Source organism: Aethalodelphis obliquidens, unplaced genomic scaffold (assembly GCF_003676395.1).
Source record: "Aethalodelphis obliquidens isolate GAN/ISIS:26980383/991018 unplaced genomic scaffold, ASM367639v1 scaffold25, whole genome shotgun sequence".
Classification (NCBI taxonomy): domain Eukaryota; kingdom Metazoa; phylum Chordata; class Mammalia; order Artiodactyla; family Delphinidae; genus Aethalodelphis; species Aethalodelphis obliquidens.
The window spans coordinates 32837689-32852409 of record NW_020837969.1 but is presented as its reverse complement, the minus strand read 5'-3'; the positions used below and the strand labels follow the sequence as shown (position 1 = coordinate 32852409).

General features: G+C 41.7%; 1 protein-coding gene across 3 annotated transcripts; it reads right to left on the bottom strand.

Annotated features, from left to right (window-relative positions):
- Window positions 1-1573: 1573 nt before the first annotated feature.
- Window positions 1574-14456, bottom strand: VDAC3 (voltage dependent anion channel 3). Of its 3 annotated transcripts, none has more exons than XM_027122930.1 (9): window positions 14211-14456; window positions 12012-12080; window positions 11148-11197; window positions 7919-8071; window positions 7033-7085; window positions 5727-5954; window positions 4356-4506; window positions 3475-3532; window positions 1574-2114 (listed from the first exon to the last, which is right to left on the bottom strand). In XM_027122930.1, the coding sequence occupies exons 2-9, from the start codon at window positions 12076-12078 to the stop codon at window positions 2023-2025; spliced, it is 852 nt and encodes a 283-aa protein (XP_026978731.1). In that variant the 5' UTR covers window positions 12079-12080; window positions 14211-14456; the 3' UTR covers window positions 1574-2022. The 3 variants fall into 3 exon arrangements, with proteins under 3 accessions (XP_026978731.1, XP_026978733.1, XP_026978732.1); XM_027122932.1 differs by lacking the exon at window positions 14211-14456 and adding an exon at window positions 13634-14037; XM_027122931.1 differs by lacking the exon at window positions 14211-14456 and adding an exon at window positions 13649-14036.
- Window positions 14457-14721: the final 265 nt, after the last annotated feature.

Here is a 14721-nt window from a genome sequence, read left to right as displayed (position 1 = left end):
GGTTGGAATTTGGATTCTAGTAAACATAATCTTTGGTGGTGGTAGGGAAATACCTTGCAGCACGGAAATTTTCCAAAAGCAATCGTGTCCAGTTGTTTTTAAGATGACTCATTTGGAAGCTGAGCAAGGAACTTGGATAGGCAAATCAGAGAATTGTAAATGATTAGTAAACATACGAAAACAGCTCTATCTCACTGGCCATTAGGGCGATGCAGTTAAAGCAAGGTATCATTTTTCACCTCTAAAACTGGTAAAAATCTTGAAGTCTGATAACATTCAGCGTTTTTGCGGATATGGGGAGATGGGTACTCTTCACCACCACTGGTAGAAACAGATTGGCACAAATTTCTGAAGGGCGATTTTGTACTACTTATCTAATGTGCACAACCTATGACTCAGCAATCTCACTTCCAGAAACCGATCCTGTAGACCTGCACCTCTCATACAACAGCCCCTACTGTACATGTGGCTATTCAATTTTAAAAGTAATTTAAATGAAACAGAATTAGAAACTGAGTTCTTCCACTGACCTACTTACATTTCAAGTGCTCAACAGCTTCGCGTGGCTAGTGGCTGCCGTGTGGGACAGTGCAGACATACCTCATTTTCATCATCACAGCAAGTTCTACTGGGCAGTGCTGCCATGGGAATACGCACGGAAGTGGAGAAAGACAAACGGACAGAGATACTCAAGGCAGCGCTCTCTGTAAAGCAGACTGGATATAGGAAAAAGCGGAATAAACAAATGCCACATTTATACAAAAGTGCAAAAATTAAAAATATGAGGGATATTTATACAAACAGAGGACTCTGCTGTTAACTTTGTAAGTATGTTGCAAGACAAGATATGCATTTTAACATTTTATATAGATAGATATTTATATAATCTCTAAAGACACTGAAAAATATCACAAGGACACATGTCAAACTATTAGTGGCAGTGGAAGAAGGAGGGACTGGAGAGAGGAATGGGAATTTTCACTTTTATTTATGTCTACATTGACTGAATCTGTAGCAACCGGCACATATTTTGTTAAAAAAAAAAAAAAGATTTTCAAAAGGAGCTCTACTCTTAGAAAGATGATTTACCAGTAAGCCCTGAAGACATCATAGTCTACTCATTTCTTTTCTAAACTGGTATTTCCATCCTCTGGCCATCACTCTTCTAGATCTAGTCATCAAAAGCGTTGTCCTGAGGCCCGGGGGGGCCATGGATGCACCCCATCCAGCTGTGACCCCTCCCACCAGCCTCTCCCTGGCAGCATTTCCCCCAGTTGTCCTCTTTCCTTTGCCCTCTTTTCATCCACTCACACGCTCACTGTCCCTCAGCAGCTTTACAAAACTACCAACAGGATACAGTCTCTCACACTGCAACAGGTGGCAAGGACCTCGGCAGATGTGCTTCTAACCCCCAGAACAAAGCGCGCCGTCTGACAACGCGGCCTGACCGCAGAAGAGCAGCAGGAGAGCGGGGACGGGCGGCAGCACAGATGATTCAGACACACATCCCACGGGTGAGTGCTTTTCACAACAAAATCAATCACGCCAAATATAAGAAACCAGCACTGGCAAGTGAGATGACCAATTATGTTCCAAATGTGATGGATTTATTTTATTTTACTCTGATGCAAAACGAAAGATTCCACTACCGCAGAGACCGATATATTACAAGGTCATGAAAAAGTGGTGTGGGACATGCAGGACGTGATGGACAACTGGAGGGTCGGGTCATCTCCTTTGTAACATGACACTACACTGTCGCTGAGCAACACATTGAAAATAACACTGCAGAACTGAACTGAAACGTGGCACGAACATGACAACTTCCGGGCATGCCTTCAGGCACACCTCCCTTAGGCTGGACTCGATATCTAGGCTTCTGTGTGAGGAGGATTACAATTCTTTGGAAGAATAAGAAGTTCACACCTTTGAAATCTCACAGAAGAATTTTAAGGCCAAAACATAGTGGGTTGACTTCTCTTCACCTCCAGGGACAAAGCTGATGCTCTATTCAAAACCACATTAAGCTTCTAGTTCAAATCCCAGCCCGACCTTGTGCCCTCCTGCATTGAAGTTCTTTCCATCGATTAGAGCTGACAGGGTCAGTTTCACTCCTAGGAAGAAGCAAACACCACAATCACTTGTAACAAGCATTACAATCAGATCTGCATTTCCTAGAAACAATGGGTGGAATCAATGGCATGGGTTACAGCTGGCTATGAGATTACCTCTGTTACTAACTCCATGCCAGGTTATCCACAGCCACCTGATCTGTAAAGCAGTCATGGCACACTTTATTTGGAGTTCACGGTTAAGAATGATGAGTGATCAACCAAACTCACAAGCCACAGTAACCAAGTTATTATTAGGAATACAGTAAGTCCCCTATATACAAACCTCCAAGCTGTGAACTTTCAAAGATGCGAACGTGTGTTCACACGTCCAGTCATGGAAGTTAGTTCACGTGTCTGGCAAACATGGTCACATGTGTGCATCCTCTACAAGTGGTTGTGCTTTTGTGTACTTTACTGTACAGTACTGTATAGAATACAGTAGTACGGTATCTCTATTTCAAGCCCAGGATGTCCAGAAGCAAGCACAAAAGCAGTGGTGATGTAGCTGGTACAGTACTACCCAGACATCACTAGATCGTCTCTTCAAGAGGGTAGACAGAATTGAATCCAGCAAGGAGCCAGAACCTGTGCCATCAGCGTCAGCCATGAGTGAAATGGCAGCTTGCGCTCCATCTCCTGTTGCTGACGACCCTTCAGCTCTACCATCTCCCACCTCCTCTCCCTCCTCCAGTCAGTAACTCTTCTTGCCTGTCCACTCGATGCCAGCCCCTGTGTGCCAGCTGTTGTACTGGACTACCGTACTTTTTAAGGTAGTGTACTGAAAGATTAAAAATGTTTTATTTGTTGTGCTTGTTTTTTTATGTATTATTTGTGTGAAAAGTATTATAAACCTATTACAATACAGTACTATATAGCCAATTGTGTTAGCTGGGTACCTAGGCTAACTCTGTTGGACTTAAGAACAAACTGGACTTACAAACGCGCTCTTGGAACAGAACTCGTTTATATGTAGGGAACTTACTGTACAAAAATTTTTTTTTTTTTTTTTTTTGCGTTACGCGGGCCTCTCACTGTTGCGGCCTCCAGGCTCCAGACGCGCAGGCTCAGCGGCCATGGCTCATGGGCCCAGCCGCTCCGCGGCATGTGGGATCTTCCTGGACCGGGGCACGAACCCGTGTCCCCTACATCGGCAGGCGGACTCTCAACCACTGCGCCACCAGGGAAGCCCCCAAAAATATTTTTTTAAACAAAAGTGCTCAATCTGTTTTACTTCGAACAACCAAATGTTACAAAACGGTCTGAATCAACCTAAAGTGATTGCAGGTTGTCTGTAGGTTCTTTTCATTATTCCTCAATCACCTTCTACCCCTAGCCCATAGTTATTCACTCCTTTACTCACCTGGTCGAAGGGTCTGAGTATAACCCAGTCCAATCAGGCTGGCATTATTCACTTTAGCCTAAGATTAGGAGATGAAATAGAAACAGTTAGAGAACAATCAATTTCATAATATGTAAGTCCAACATAACCACTCCATGCATCAGATTTCCAAAGCTGAAACACCTTAGGACCAATCCAGAATTAGTAAAACTGAAAACTTAATTAATAAAAGATAAATCTTTTAAGAAGTCAGTAGAGGACAGAGGGGACCTTGAGAATGCATGCTTAAAGGCCTCGAGCAAAATTTTAAAACACTGTGCAGCCAAACATCCCTCCTGTGAACTGAATTCTTTTGAGTTACCAGTTTTACAGCCTCCGACAGTGGTATGAGCATGAACTCTGGTGAGAGACAGATCTGGGATCAAATCTTGGCACCTGTCTCTTATTGTGTGACCTTGGGCAAGTTACCTGACCTCTCTAAGTCTCAGCTCCCTCATCTATAAAATGCAGATGAGGGCAATACTACTCATCCAATAATTAGTTGTGAGGGTTAAATGAGATAATACACATAAAGTCTTAGCATAGGACCTGAAATTTAAGAGCTCAATTAGTGTTATTAACAAGAATTACCAATGGCAACAGGAATAGTAATTGAAACCCAGGAACTTACAGATAAGAAAATTTTGAGGCCAAAGAGATAAAATGACTTTAGGTCAGACAACAAATACAGAAGGAACTAAGATTAGAACCCACAGCTCCTGACTTCAGGTATATGCTCTTTTCACTACACAATGAGTAGCTCAAAGTTAATAAAGAACATGCAAACTACAACCACATCACAGCATCCATTTACGACTTAGACGAAACCCTAAGAGCAGACCCAATCTGCAGCACATTCTTACACATAGAGAAGTTCTACAGTCCAGCTTGTACTTAGCGGCGATGCCGAAACGGGTGTTGTTACTGCCAGCCGTCCACGCGAGGTTTATTGATGTTTCAATCTTCTCGTTCACCTTCTGGTAGATCGACCCTCCAAATTCAGTGCCATCGTTCCTGTTTTCACAGCGTAAGAAAAGTCATAAATATCTAGTTTGTTACAATATGGCAACAAATTCTAAGACTGACTAAATCGGGTCTTATTTTACAGCTACAGACTTCAGCAGACTTCTAGCACAACAGACTTCCAAACAAACCGGTTATGTGATTTATAGCCACCCAATTAAAGCACAGTAACATCTGACTCATTTACTTGGCTCCTCCACAAGACATGAATTTCTTAGACACAATTCAATTATGCACAAAGGCAGTCACCTCAAGTAAGTATGATCTGTATGTCTCTGACATGTTCACAGTATTTAGAAACTTCAAAGTAGAGTTATATAAAGATTCTGCAAAAAAAAATATATAGTAGTACAAGCCAATTCTGGATTTCACTCAAAACACAATCTTAGCATTAGAAAGCACCCTCCAGACAATAGCTACAGTGCATGGCCCCAGGGAAGTACACGACATATTGCTTCAGAGCACCTCAGCAGTCAGTCCCTGAGTTTTCATAATACTGTTTCATCAATTTCAATGCCTCTTTCTACACCACTAGCGACTTTATTTAAGTGGAACAGACTGTCTAGTGGAAAGCAATCTCTAACACTTCAAAAACACAGAGCTGATCCTTTGCTTTTCTTCCTGGGACAGCAGCAATGCCCAGTAGGCCAAGACATAAAATACAGTTTATAAGTTCAAATTCATGTAACCACCAGGCTGCAGCCTACAGACTTGAACCCAGGACTGCTCTGAGGACTTCTGCTACTTCTGAATACAACCCAGGTAACTGGTTCTGACCAGGGTACCTGAAAACCTCCAGAGAATTATACTGGGGATGCTCCAGGACGCTCAGATCAATTAGGGGGTTGTTCATGATCCTAACAGACCTGCTTCTAGAAACTGACAAGATGAACAGGGAACCAGAGGAAGCAGGAACGCCTCCAAAGGATCCCTTCTATCAGGAGGTGACCCCTGCCCCGGGCCCTCTCCATCCCAGTGGCTGGGGTACAGGCTCAGAGGCCAGCAACTGCCAGCAGCACAACACCAGCGCCAAGTGCACTAACTCTGCAGTGCTTTGCCGACTACGAGCGGCACAGTGTAGCTGTATGTCCACCAAGGCATGACGTCATGCCAGCACCACCCCATCCAACCTTCTCCACATGCTAATGGCTACCATCCTCTGGGCGACTGTGCCGGCACTAAAGGAGGAACTCTGAACCGTGAATACTCACACGTGAGTGTGCAGCTGGAAGTCTGCAGCCTTGTAACCCAGGGCGAAATTATTCTGTGACAGTTTGGATTTGGCTGTATCAAAACTCATCTGATAGCCAGCAAGCCAACCTTCAATGGCCAACACAGCCCAGCCATAGATGGTTGGTCCAGAAAAATCTATATCAACATTACTGCCAAGACTGAAACAATCCCGTTTATAGGAGGCCTTCAATTTCCCACTCTTCTTTCTGTAAAAAAAAACAAATGAAAACAGCACAAGTTTTCACTGCTGTCCAGAAATTTTTAGAGTAAGATCCCTCCTCTCCCATAATGTAAATACTGTTTTGGCAGGTGGCCCATATACAGTAAAAATGTTTCAAATGACAGCTCTACAAATGTAATTTTGTTAGGATTAGAAATATATATACTATTTTTTACCTATTCCTCGCTGTAAGTTCAAATGATAGGGTATTTCATGATTAATTTCATGAAAGCATAAGTATAAAAAGGTGTAAGATATTTCAGTACCAAATTAATAATCTGAATGTATATGTATACAGACATATAAGAAACCAAATTTCTTTAAATGTTTCCAAATGCTACAAAAGGTAATGCCCGACAAACTTCTAAACTATTAACCTGTCATAGAGAGAAGTGTACTTTTTTTTTTTAATAAGCATATTTATTTTCCTTAGGCCAGTGTTTTCTCCCTGGACAATGTTAGATGGATGGAACAGAAGTGTACATTTTTGAAGGACAATACTGAAAACACGAAATCAGTTCTTAATAGTCCTGTGCTTGTCCTGAAGACAACACAGGTGTGTAGCAGGAAGGACACGCCTGCTGTTACAGTGGAGGAGAAATGCCACGTGGCCCCCATCGAGCACCTGTCCTTTAGAGAGAGGCAGGTAGGAAACAACATAATCCCCATTTTTCAGATGAAAAAACTGAGTCAGAGAAGTTGGGGGATTTATAAAGGCTAAGAAATCAAGTAAGCGGAACTATTCTTTGCAGTGTTCTGGTGCCAGGAGACTACACTCTTCTCTTAAGATGTTAACTTCTCAGCAAGACATCACATCCGTGAATCTTCAGGACAGCTTAAAAAATATCTCGTCTCAGACCCCTCTAGCTCCTACATTTTTTCTACTAGGTGCCTCTTTGAGTGTCACATAGGGAGTGTCCTCAGGGAGGGTCCCTCCCTCCCTCCTGCACACACAGGTCTCTGTGCCCCTCACCTCCAGAGCTCCTCCTGCAGTTCCCTGCCCTAGACCCCTCTATCCCTTCAAGCCACAAGACCATTTCAGAAAATGGGGTTGGGATAATTACCCTGTGTTCGGTACAAATATGGTATCAAGAGTCAGTTTCAACCCTTCAGCCAACTGAAAAATAAAGATTTCAAATTAACAATCAGCAATTTTTGATTCTTTTCTTGACTTGAAAAACCAATTCTAAAGTTTTCTCTAACTTCCTAACAAATAAGAAAGTCATTAAAGAAAGCCAAATATTAAATGATTTAATAAATTTCCTCTTCTTCCTTCCCTGCCCCCTATCCCACTCCCCTCACCCCCAGGCTTCATCATGATTCTCTCACCCAAAAAAAGGCTAAAACATACAGGTCAAATCCTGTTATAGCCAATAATGTAAATGAGAGTACAAAACCAGAAAATCCCAATACAACAAAATAACTGTGATACTCTCTTGAAATTATTGTAACTGGACATTTAACAAGCCAACCTAAGTAATTTATTCAGCTATGTATACGTATGCATTATCTATATATGGTAATGTGCAAATAAACATACTTCAAAAACTAGTGCCCTGAATGTAGCAGGCACTTGACAACTGCTGGAAGATGTTCTCTTTGAAAACATTAAAGAATTTTAGAAACATTTTTCTGTGGAGTCAATTTTGCAATGATTACAAAACAAAATTAAATTAGATCACTACAAATAGCTTGGTCTACTCAGGAGAGGCTCAGCTGTGTAACAATAAGTATTATAGAACTGGTCAGAACAAAAGATATCATAATTATGTACACAGCAACAAAACCTTACTTTCTAGAAACATAAAACATACCAAAGAAGGCCACATGCAGAGAAAAAAATACGAAAACTAGACAGGGTTGCAAGATCTCAAATTATATTTGGGATTTGTTCATCATTTTATCCCCAAGATAATTTTACCCTACAAATATCTTCCAACGCTCTCTTACCTTATTTTCCAAAGAGACTTCTGTCCCAAGAGTATTGTCTGTGTTCCACTTTTGGGTGAAGGTCAGTCCATAGTTACAAATCTTGTATTTGGTCTCTAGGTTGCCTGATGCTTTCCCTGTATCAGTGTAAGCATGACCAGAAGTAGAAAATTCCTGGTAAGAAAAAATAATTACTTTAAAATCAGCTTATGAGATAGAAAATATTCATTCCAGAAAGTAATGTTCAATGTAGCAGAAACCAACACAACTTACTTTTTACCACAGCCCTACTCTGCAGCAACTTATTTCCTGCTTTCCTTCCTTCTTTCCAGTCTCTAAATATTTTAACCAGTCTTGCATCTTCCCATTACTCCACCTCTCTTACTGATATTTCTGTGCCATATACTCTCTTACTAAATGGGAATCTCTCTTTTAAAAGAAAAATATCTTTACTGAAAATAAATGCCTTTTCTAAAAAGACAAAAATATTGAATCTTAAATATGTACTTTCATGACACGAAAAAGACTATCAGTTCTCTATCGTACCTTGTGAACTATTAGTTAACTTTAAAGTCCTTAAAAATCCCCAAACACTAGAAGCCCTAGATTGCCCCCTTTTAATAGGGCCAGAACTTTAATGCATTAAAAAGCCTTATTTTTATTGTGGTGAAATACACTTAACATAAAATTTATCATTTTAACCATATTTATGTGTACAGTTCACTGGCATTAAGTACATTCACACTGTTATAAAAACTTTATTGCTTTTGTCCACAAAACTATCCATAAGACTATCAGCGTACACAATTTCAATAATTGAAAGTACCCATTTTTCACAAGAAAATGGAATGTTGTAACTTATCCCTCTTCCCTGTCAAATAGTTACTATGAATGCCTTAAAATATATCCTCCTCCCAGTTAGGTGTCCCTCAGTCATATGACAATAAGCAATTAGAAATAGATCTCCTTCTAGGGGAAGCAAACAGTCAACACCTGTCACTGTCAATCTATGAACTGTCAAGAAAAAACGTTTCTGATTGGCCCTGTTTTTAAAGAACATTTCTGAAATACTGCCAACAGTAAAGAAACCCTGCCAACCCTGCCCCCTAACGCTCGTTCTACAGGCTGATGAAACAACTGGGAAACTGTGATCTGTTTATCTACACCACGCAGAAAGTTTTCAAAGAGAATATCACACTGCACACTAAGGGCAAGGCCTTGGTAAAACACGATAAAATGCTAGTCACGTTTAATAGTTCACATCACTTTCTTTTAGTAGATCCAGCTACCTAGTGTTTCATTTTTCACATTTACCTTTCATAAACTTGCAAGTATAGCAAATATAAACCTTAATTTTGGTGCAAAAAATAAAGGTAAAAGAGTATTTAGTCTATATTTCTTTCTTATCATCATCATTTCTTAGTCTGAAGCTCTGTCAAAAGTCTAAAATGCCAGAGGTACAAATCTCAAAGAAAAGGCTAGAATTTTCCTAAGTTGAGTTCCAGGCTCACAATTGCTTCAGTTTTTGTCTAATTTCATAATTAGCTCAAACAGTGCAAAATATATTTATAACATCTACGGTTCTGCATTAAATGCTAGTATGCAACAAAACAATCATGAAAATGTTACCGTTATAGATGGCATATCATAAAAATACCAAGATACGATCAAGAAAATTTGGAGCAGTGGATGAAATTTACCCTGAATCAGTACCAGAGAACAAAAGCAGCCATAAAAACAAGCACACAAATACACTGTTTCTCTTACCATCTGAATGAATATTCACACACAACAGCAGCATGAAAGGGAGATAAAATTTTAGTTGTTGATTTTTGCAAGACAAACCTACCTTGAGCAAATTCTGAAGTACTAATCAAAATGAGTATAACTTTTCTAATTTAATAGGTGATATAACAAAATCCCATCCTAGTAGGGGAGTTGCATACATATTTATTCACTACTAGAAAACCCAGGGAAAGAATCTTAGTGACAAACCAGGACTATATGAAGCATAAGACAAAGTACCATAAATACTCCACATGCTTCTTGCCCTTCTAATTTAATCATTATATCCAGAAATAAAATTTGCGCTGGTTTGAATAGGTAAATACCAAACAAAAAAGATGCAGCCAATAAAGAGAAATCAGAGAATAAGGTGAGGGTAAAGTTGATCTATTTGCTGAGACTTACTTAAAGAAAGCTCTGGTTAGTGACGCTTTGATAATACACTGATATATCCTTTACCATATTCTTAACTTCCAGTAAAAAAGACTTTATGAACATTAATAAAAACTGTAGACTAATCTTCTACATGCATTTCTACATTTGTTTCAACTAATCATGAAGGGACAGAGACTAAAATTAATTTGTTTTTGTAAAAGGGCAACAAAATTTGCATGAACCCAATACAAGGGAAGCAAAGATTTTAGTGTCCATATACATATTCATGAAAGTATAAAGATATGGCATGGGTCAAAAATATATATATATATACACATACATATGTATACATATAAAGATATGGCATGGGTCAAAAAAATATATATATATATACACATACATATGTATACATATAAAGATATGGCATGGGTCAAAAATATATATATATATATATATACATACATATGTATACATATATTCTGTATCTTCTGAGAATAAGACTCAGAATACTCTTATTATGACAAACACAAAGGGTCTCCCCCCAAATTCAACCTGACTGTCCTTGGGCTCAAGTGGCTGGGCAGCTCACTGAAATCTGAGAGCAGGACAAAGCTGTAGGGAAGACAGCATAGCACCAAAAGTATGCCGTTTCAAGTAACTTGACTAAACAATGATTTTTAAACAGGTTTCTTTAACTTAATTATGCTACATCTATTAAAAATATATTAAGGGCCTTCCCTGGTGGTGCAGTGGTTGAGAATCCACCTGCCAATACAGGGGACACGGGTTTGATCCCTGGTCCAGGAAGACCCCACATGCCACAGAGCAACTAAGCCCATGCACCACAACTACTGAGCCTGCGCTCTAGAGCCCGCGAGCCACAACTACTGAAGCCCGTGCACCTAGAGCCTGTGCTCTGCAACAAGAGAAGCCACCGCAACGAGGAGCCCGTGCACCGCAACGAAGAGCAGCCCCGCTTGCCACAACTAGAGAAAGCCTGCGTGCAGCAACGAAGGCCCAACGCAGCCAAAAATATAATTAATTAATTGATTGAAAAAAATATATATATATATATATATTAAGTACTTACCACTCCACTACATGACTTGGTTCTCAGATCTATTTTGACCATGCCAAATCCTAGACACACACAGAAATACACATTAATGTACAAAATGTGACATGCACTCCAGTCTTTGCAACTTAGAAATTATGAAAATAGTCCATAGTACATTCCATGGAAAGTACTCAGTATTCTTGTTAGGTGAGAGTTCCACAAGGAATTGAATTATAACAAAATAACTTAAGTTTAATTTTTAAGTTCCCTCAAAATAATAAAGACATATTTTGAAAATATAAGTTAAAAAAAAAATGGATGAAAGGAATATGTACTATTTTAAGAACCAAAATTATTAGAAATTATGCAGATATATATATACAAGCTTAAAATATATAATTAACATTACTAGTTAATAAAAAATCAAATGTGTACAGCACAAAAAATTAAAAATGCAAAGACTAAATTTTTAAAACTAAATGTCCACTTGCTTTCAAACACTGTATGTTCCTCCAAAGAAGTCAAAAGCTGTGTCTTCACCCTCGTGAAAATACTGCCATTATTTGGAGGAGGAAAGCTACACCCCCTACGTTAGCTGTCCCCAGGGCTAACCAAAGGAGGCACACATATTACAGATTTATATGATTTCACCCAACAGATAATATTAAATACGCAAATGCTATGTATGTGTTAATGTACACAACAGCTTTTAATGCCTGTGGGACTCTACCTCTAAAAACAGAAGTCTAGTAACCTGCTAATGGTGATCCCCTTAAATCTTGTAAAATAGATTAATGCTGACTTAACCTCATTTTACTAAGCACAGTCTCTCCCATATAGTAGGCATTCAGTACGAATGCTTACCCCCAGATTGGCAATTCACAATAGCATACTTACCATATCCTTTGTTGAAGACATCCTTGGCAGCCTTTCCTAGGTCACAGTAAGTCGGTGTGTTACACATATCTTATAAAGAAAAATGAGGACAAGGGAATAAAAGTAACTATTTAGTATTTATTCACTGTTCAGCTGTTTAGTTCTGTGAGAAGAGGTATATAGTTTTTTCTTCCTTTGTGTCATTAATGCTTATGCCCTAATGCAAGCCAAGTTAAGAGAAAGCATGCTGCTCCTTTAAAAAGAGCTTTCCAGAATGCTAGAGAATAAAAGGGTTTTTCATGAGATTCACAAAGGTCATCTTTCTGATTGCATTGCAAAGAAAAGAAATTTCTCCCAGGCTGAAGGAGATGCTCTGTTAAACTGGACTTTTACTTTTTAAAAAAATGCAAAAATGTACATTAGAAAAACATTTCTCAGGCTGTTATAAAGCCAAAGAGCTGTGTAAGATGTCAAGGTAAATTTTCTGAGGATCTGTAAAACAGATGCAATTAAACATCTTCAGGGTTACCGTTTTTGCCACTCTGACATTCAGTTCTTAAGAATTACCACACTAATTGAAATGTATTCACCCAGAGTATGCCCTCTCTCAAAACTCTTCTTAAAATAAAGTGCTATAATCTTACCTAGTAACCAGATATAGGACAGGGTCTACATGCAGCGGTCTGCTCCCCCAAATCAGTATACACTCTAAAGTTACAGCCTTCAAAACCCAAGGGGCTTGACTTTTCATCTTGCCTACTTAGTATTCAGCCAGCCTTTCTACTGTCAAGATGACCCTCACATCAAAATCTCAGGCCTATTGACACTGCTGAACATACCACTCCTTTGCCCTGTGCACCACGGGAAACCTCTTCCTGCAGCAGCCTCAACAGCCACATCCAACAGGTCGTAGAACCACCTCAAGCAACCCCACTGGCCCCATTACTACACCAGAAACATCCAGAGCACCAGCTAGCCCCTGAACCACCTACACAACCGAAGGTATTTATTTCTATTTGGCTGAGCTCTTAGTCTGGCCTGCTGCTAAGTTTCTGCCTATCCCACCACTCCTTAACACTACACACACTTTATGGTGCACTTCGTAATTGTGAATTCACTTAAAATTTGTCCCTTAACCTAAACCTGTCAAATATGACAGATATTAGGATATGTTAAGAGAACAGAGTATTAAAATATACATAAAGTTAAGAAGAAAGCGTAAAGGTGAGAGGAGATAAATGTACTGACTCATGGCCATCCTAAAGCTTTGTTGTTCTAAGCCACAAGGTTTCGTAGTTCACTCCCAGAGCAATTGATTTACAATTCAGTCCTTTGTATTCAAAGGATCAATTTTAGGCTTTTTACACATTGCCAACTGCAATCTGATATTACTCTTTATGATCACAACCGATGCCGGTATCTGTTGAAATGTTTCCCAAAATGCAGGCACTACGTATTCAAATAGAAATGTTAAGGCTTTACAGTCTGGTTTTTTCTCTACTGACAAGAGAAAAGATACACTTAAATGTTTAGAAACATCCATCCAGGGACCCATTACAGTCTTTTAGCATTTTCCTTCTTTTTCAAAACGACCTGCCAGACACTTTGCAAAAGCCGTGTAGGGGGTTGGACCTCAATTTTACCTAGTTCAAGCTTACTTTTTCAGGCCCAGGATCCTGATGGGAAGTGCACTGCTGGTATGATCAAGCAAAAACTCGAGAAGCCCCAGAGACGACACGTTCCGCACATTTCCATGACTACAAATGCACTTGTCCGTGGGCACGCACAGCGCACCGGGGTTGCAGGAGCCGCAGTCGTTAGTTATAACCCAGCTTCACACGATTACTAACGGGACCGTCAGCTCGCCTCGCCCCTTGAAGGTGCACATTCAGCATCCTCCCCTCGGCGGCAGGGAGTGGAAGAGCCCCCCTGATGGTGGACTCCAATGCCAGGGAGGAAGCCGGGGGCGGGGGTGGGTTCGGGGTTCGAGGACCCGACTTCCCTCGAAACCAACCTCCCGTCCGGCCTGACGCCCGGAGAGTCCTGGGGACCGGCCGGGCGCAAGCAGGTGGCGGCGCGGCGGTGCATCACCCGAGGGGCCGGTCCCCGCCGACCCCGCCCGCTGGCCCGCGCCCCGTTAGGCGGCCCTTCCTCCCGCAGGGCCCTGCCGGTCGCCCCGCCCCCGCCCGGCCGCCGGCCCGAGGCCCCGGCTCGCCTCACCTCCGACGGGAGGACCTGTCCGCTCAGCCAGGAGGGCGCGCCCGCTCCGCCAGGGCACCGAAGAAAGTCTTCAGAGCAACGCCGTCCGCGCCTGCGCGGCCCCACGCCCGCGGCGCCTGCGCGCCCCGAGCCCCGCGTCGCGGCTGCGCCGGAGTGTCGCGCCGGGGTCGCGCGCGGCAGGCCCGAGGCGGACCTACATCTCCAACCGTCCGAGTGCGCGCGTGCGCGGCAGGGCCCGGCGCGCAGGGACGGGCGGAGGTTGACGTGGGGCGCGCAGGCCGCGCGACCGCACCTTTGTCCGCGAGGGGCCCGCTCTCGCGAGAAGGCGCGGAGACTACTAGTTACCGTTGCCAGGGGAGGGGCCGCGGCGGCGGATGCGGCGGTACCAGCCACTCCGCAGTGGATGCTGGCACAGCCGACCACGGCGTCTTCTTCTCTGGCGGATGCCTGGCAGATCTGTATGGGGATTTCGTGTAAGGGTGACTAAAATTCAAGAATGTGGCCCTTAGGT